Genomic DNA, 5,212 nt, shown 5'->3' on the forward strand with positions numbered 1-5,212 from the left:
TTTACAATAACACCGGGTTCCCAGGTCTGTGAATGGTGATCGTACATACAGATGGGTTGGTCGGATTCGAATGGCTTTTTGGATGGTCCTGAATGCTGGTTGTAATAATGGGCTTGTTTCTCTTGACGGGTAATGAACTTACTTTTCATGGCCTCATGGTCAGAATTGTTGAGAAGGACTCTATGGCATATAGGTAACCTAGTTTTCAATTTTCTGTTGTTGAGAAGTTCCGCTGGAGACTTCAGTTGATGATCCAAGGGAGTGGCTCGGTAGGACAGAAGGGCAAGGTACGGGTCCCCTTTATTTTCATCGCACTTTTGGAGAATGTTCTCCACAGTCTGCACCATTCGCTCAGCAATGCAAGCCCATTGGATTGGGAGTACAAAGGGGGGCTAGTAATGTGCTCTACTCCATAGACGTTCATAAAGTGCTTGAATTCTGCTGAGCTGTACTGCGGTCCATTGTCGGTCATTAACTGCGTAGGGATGCCGTGTTCTGCAAAGATGCTCTTTAGATGGTTGATAACTGCAGATGACGTGGTGCTTGCTAGTCTCCTGATGATAGGGAATCTGCTGTATTGATCTGTTAGTAGGAGGTATTGGTGGCCTTTAAATTCGAACAAGTCCGAGCTGAGTCTTTCTCATGGTCGGTGTGGGGGGTCTGGTTGTCGTATTAGCTCTTTCTTTGCTTTTTTCGGTATTTCTGGCAGGATCCGCACTGGTTAACTTGGTTGATGATTTCCTTTGTGATTCCAGGCCAGAAGACAGATGTGCGTGCTCGCAAAAGGCATTTCTCCTGCCCTAGGTGGCCTTGGTGTATGATGTTCAAGACTTCATGTCTGAGAGCAGGAGGTATCACGATGCGGTCTCCTTTTAGTACTAAGCCATCCTCGATGGTAAGCTCTTCTCTGAAATTCCAATAACTATGTAGCGGTTGGGGGCACTCTTCTCTTCTCTGTGGTCATCCTCCAAAGACCAATTCTTTTAGCAGAGACAATGTAGAATCTCTCCCTGTTTCGTAACGGATCTGTTGTAGCTTTGTTGGAGTTGCGTGGGGGTGCTGTGTGATGTGGTGGACACATATCTCTGAAAGTTGACCGTTGGTAGGGGCAGGCTGGGGGCTGACTCTTGAGAGGGCGTCGGCTATTGGTACATCTGGACCTTTCACATAGTTGACAGTGATGTCGTATTTTAGCGCTCTCATCAAGAACCTCTGCAATCTAGGTGGGCAACTGGACAATCGCTTCTTAATATCGACTCAAGAGGTTTATGATCAGTGTTTACTGTACAGTGCTTCCCAAAAATGTAGCAGTTAAACCTCTCAAGGCCCCATACTACACCAAGTGTTTCTCTATCGATGTTGCTGTAGTTTCTTTCTGTATCTGTTAATGCTTTTGAGGCATAGCATACAGGTTGCCCTTGTTGCAGGAGGACAGCACCTAGTCCTTTCTGGGAAGCGTGAGTTTGAATGTATGATAGACTCGACATTTGAATTAAAGAATCTGAGAACTCCCATTGATATGATTTCTTGTTTGACCTGGTTGAATGAGTGATCGTGTTCAGGTCCCCATACATAGGCTATGTCCTTCCCGGTGAGTTCTCACGGTGGTGCTGTGAGGCTAGCCAATCGCCCTGAGTATCTTGTGAGGTAGTTTACAAGGCCTAAGAAGCGTTTGAGGTCTTTGCGGTTCTCAGGTGGCGTCATCTTCTGGATTGCAGATATCTTACTGTCATCTGGTTTAATTCCATCCCGGGTCTACTTGTGGCCAAAGAAGCTAACTTCCTGACATTTGAACTGTACTTTCTCCTTGTTGAATTTTATTCCCCTTTTCCTAGATCTAATCATGAGGTTTACCATGTTTACATCGTGCTCTTCCTCTGTAGCTTCGTATATGAATGTATCGTCTGCAATACCGGTGACTCTTTTCAGGCCCTCTAGTGCTGAATCTAAGTGTTTCTGGAACACATCTTGCGATACAACGAGGCCAAAGGGGAGCCGGGTGAAACGATATCTCCCGAACGGGGTGTTAATTGTGGTCAGGTAGGAGCTGGCTTCATCTAATGGTACATGCCAGTAGCCTTTTTTGGCATCAACTACACTAAAGAGTTTGGCACCACTAAGCTGTGTGACTACTTCATCAATTTGAATATATTAACAAAGTTGAAATGGTAAATTGGCCACCGTTACGATTATAAAAGCTGACGTTTCGAGCGTTAGCTCTTCTTCGGAGCGAATAGGGAAATTGTGGGTTGTGTATGCTTTTGAAGGCAGAAAAACGAGCTACGTGATTGGTGGGAACATGGCAACGAGAAAAACACGAATAAATTAGTGGAATGAATGAAAAGCGTGCGTTGATACCTGTGGGATTTAGACTGCCGGTTTGAAAGATGAGCTTTTGTTCAATAGTTTTCCGGCTTTCCGTGCTACCTAAGTGTAAGGAAAGACCGCAGATTGTCATGTGTTGCTTAGAATGGTTAGGTAAATCAGAATGTCTAGCGACTGGTTTCGATGTGTCCTTGTCATTCCTCTCCACGTCGCGAGGATGTTCTCGGAATCGGTCACCTAGTCTTCTGCCTGTTTCGCCGATGTAAATCTTTTTGCAATAAGTGCAAGTTATGCAGTAGATTACATTGGCGGAGGTGCACGTGAAGTGATCGGTGATCTTAATGGATCGTTTGGGTCCCGATATTTTCTCAGTGTTGTGAATGAAAGGACACGTTTTGCATCCTGCATTATATGGTTACCCCCACCGACGCAGCCCCAAACACTTACTTCATCAATTGTTTTGGTGTAGTAATGTTCACGCTTTATTGCCTTGTTTAAGTCGCGTGGGTCGAGTTAGACTCTGATTTTGGTGACTTCTCCTTTGTCGTTAGTTGTTTCAGAGAGGACAATACTATTAACCCAGTCTGTGGGTTCGCTTACGGGTATGAGCATACCAAGTTCTACCATGGTGTCGACTTCCTTTCTAAACATGTCTTGAAGATGTACTGGCACGGTACGTGGTGCGTGTATGACAGGTTGATCGTTGGGGTCCAAGGTGATGTGATAAGCAGCCTCATGTTAAAGGTTCCCAGGCCCTTGAAGCAATCTCCGAAGTTGTTGAAGAAGGTTGTCTTGTCTAGTGGGGGGCATGTTTGAGTATCTAGAGGGCTAGGGTATCCTCTTGTTTTCTGGCACGGTTTGCATAGTGTGCGTTCTTTAGAGCGAGTCTCTTTGTCTTCCTTGGAGGTTTGTAAGCTGCAAATAAATTTTACCAGCTCGAGTTCCTCACAGGTTTTACAACCAAGCATTACAGGTCCTAGTACATCAGTGACATTGAAAATGACTTCTTTAATACCTCCATTTTGATGGCCGTACAGTGAACAGGTTCCAAGGGTCTTGATGATGTGGCCTCTATAGACAGTAATCTTGTACTGCGTCGGGCCAAGGGGGTATCTGCTGGGAACCGAGGTTGAGTCTATCATAATCGTCTTTGGAAATAACATTTACCTCTGCACCAGTGTCAATCTTGCAGGTAAGAGGTATCAGGTGTGCATCATGGGGGTCCATTGTGACTTGTACGTCAGTCATGGCTTTGGCGCTTTTTTTTGTTCAATGCTTGCGATCATTGAGGTGCTGGAGCTGTCTCAGGCTTCTAGTGTTCCCAGGAAGACGTTGTCATAGCTTGAGCATTCACTTGTTACACCATCAGGATGTTCTTTCTGTAGGGTCATCACATCTGACCTTGCTTTAGACTTGCAAACTTTGCTAAAGTGACGACGTTTATTGCAGTTGAAGCATTCTACTCTAGTGGCTGGGCCCTGCTGAACTTTGGTGTGTGGTGTATCCCCACATCTGTAGCACTGTCTTGGGTTGTTGTCATGTCGTCTGTTTCCTCTACCACTGGTGTACCTTTGGTGGGACTGGTTTCCGGGCTTGTTTCCTTTGCTCATTGCATTTACTTCCCCTTCTTCTTTGCTTTGGGGTTGTAGTGTCACTCATTACTTTCAATTGCATCTGGGTAGCCTCATCAGTTCGTACGATTTCTTTTGCTTTTGCAAAGGTCAAATCATTGCCGAAGGCAATGTATTTTTGTGTGACCTCTTCCGAGTCGGTACCAAAAACTAATGTGTCACGCATGAGTTCGTCGTGTAAGTCAGGTGGGTAACCTGAGCTCTGTATGAGTAACCTTGCTTCAGTCAGGAAGGTGGCTAGGGGAAGGTTATTCTGTTTCAAACCTCGTAGGTAATACCTGTTCAAGATATGGTTTGCTTGCGGTTTAACGTGATCTTCGAATCTTTTCCAATACTCTTTAAGGTCTTTCTGTTGATCATCGGTTAGCGCCCATGTATTAAATAAGTCTAGCCCATAATCACCAGACCACAGTTATACATATTTGCACTTCTGGGTGCCGTCTCGACTTTTTAATGGTCTATCAAGTAGCAGTTCAAACTTCTGGCGGAATCTCTTGAATCTAGTTAACCTTTCAGGGCCAGGAGTCGAGTCCATTTTTGGTACTTCAAAGCCAACCAAGTCGCTCATTTTGGCTGAATCCTACGATAAAACAAGACCTTGTGGTAAACACTGTAAGATCGTAAGTACCGGTTTTCTTGGTTGTCCTAGCAGTGAGAATTCCTCCGTTGGTATAAATCTATCCCACTCCTGACATCCATGTCACAATATTGCCTTCTATGAGCAGATGAAAATTTTTTTCTCTGGATTTATATTTGCGCAATACAAATCAATAAATATTATTATTATTATCATTATTATTATCATTATTATTATTATTATTATTATTATCATACTATGTTCTTTATTTAAGAACGCAACGAGTACTACATGACAACACTAGCGGACAATATGACGGATCTCACACACACTTTCCTTTGAGTTCCCGAGGTCCAATGGGAGCACATGGTATGACGTAATATAAAAGCAGACTTCTAATATTGCAGTGAAAAACTGACAATATTTGGCGCCTGTATTTGCTAGCATTTTATTAAAACTGCAGACCGAATAATATTCTGAGTAGGGGGCTGATTCAACATTAAATCTGGGTCGCACTCATCGAATTTATTTGGATTGGGGAGGAGATCATAAAAGTCAAGATCAAAAAAGTTCTTCTGTACCTAACATCGTTAAAAAAAAAATTCAGAATAAAAATGCTCTGTTTCTGTAATTTCGGTCCTCAATGTTATCGTTTGGTCTCTTCTGCAGGGAAGTCACT

At 43.8% G+C, this 5,212-nt stretch overlaps 1 protein-coding gene across 1 annotated transcript in view; it reads right to left on the minus strand.

Moving 5' to 3' along the window:
• Positions 1-4,802: 4,802 nt before the first annotated feature.
• Positions 4,803-5,212, minus strand: part of LOC148724004 (adenosine receptor A2b-like) — a 3,017-nt gene continuing 2,607 nt past the window's right edge. The window contains exon 1 of the mRNA XM_088732076.1: positions 4,803-5,212. This exon is cut by the window's right edge and continues 2,607 nt beyond it. Within this exon, the coding sequence (XP_088588202.1) occupies positions 5,180-5,212 (33 nt within the window). The 3' untranslated portion in view covers positions 4,803-5,179.

This window comes from Stylophora pistillata, chromosome 9, assembly GCF_964205215.1.
Source record: "Stylophora pistillata chromosome 9, jaStyPist1.2, whole genome shotgun sequence".
In the NCBI taxonomy this organism is placed as follows: Eukaryota; Metazoa; Cnidaria; class Anthozoa; order Scleractinia; family Pocilloporidae; genus Stylophora; species Stylophora pistillata.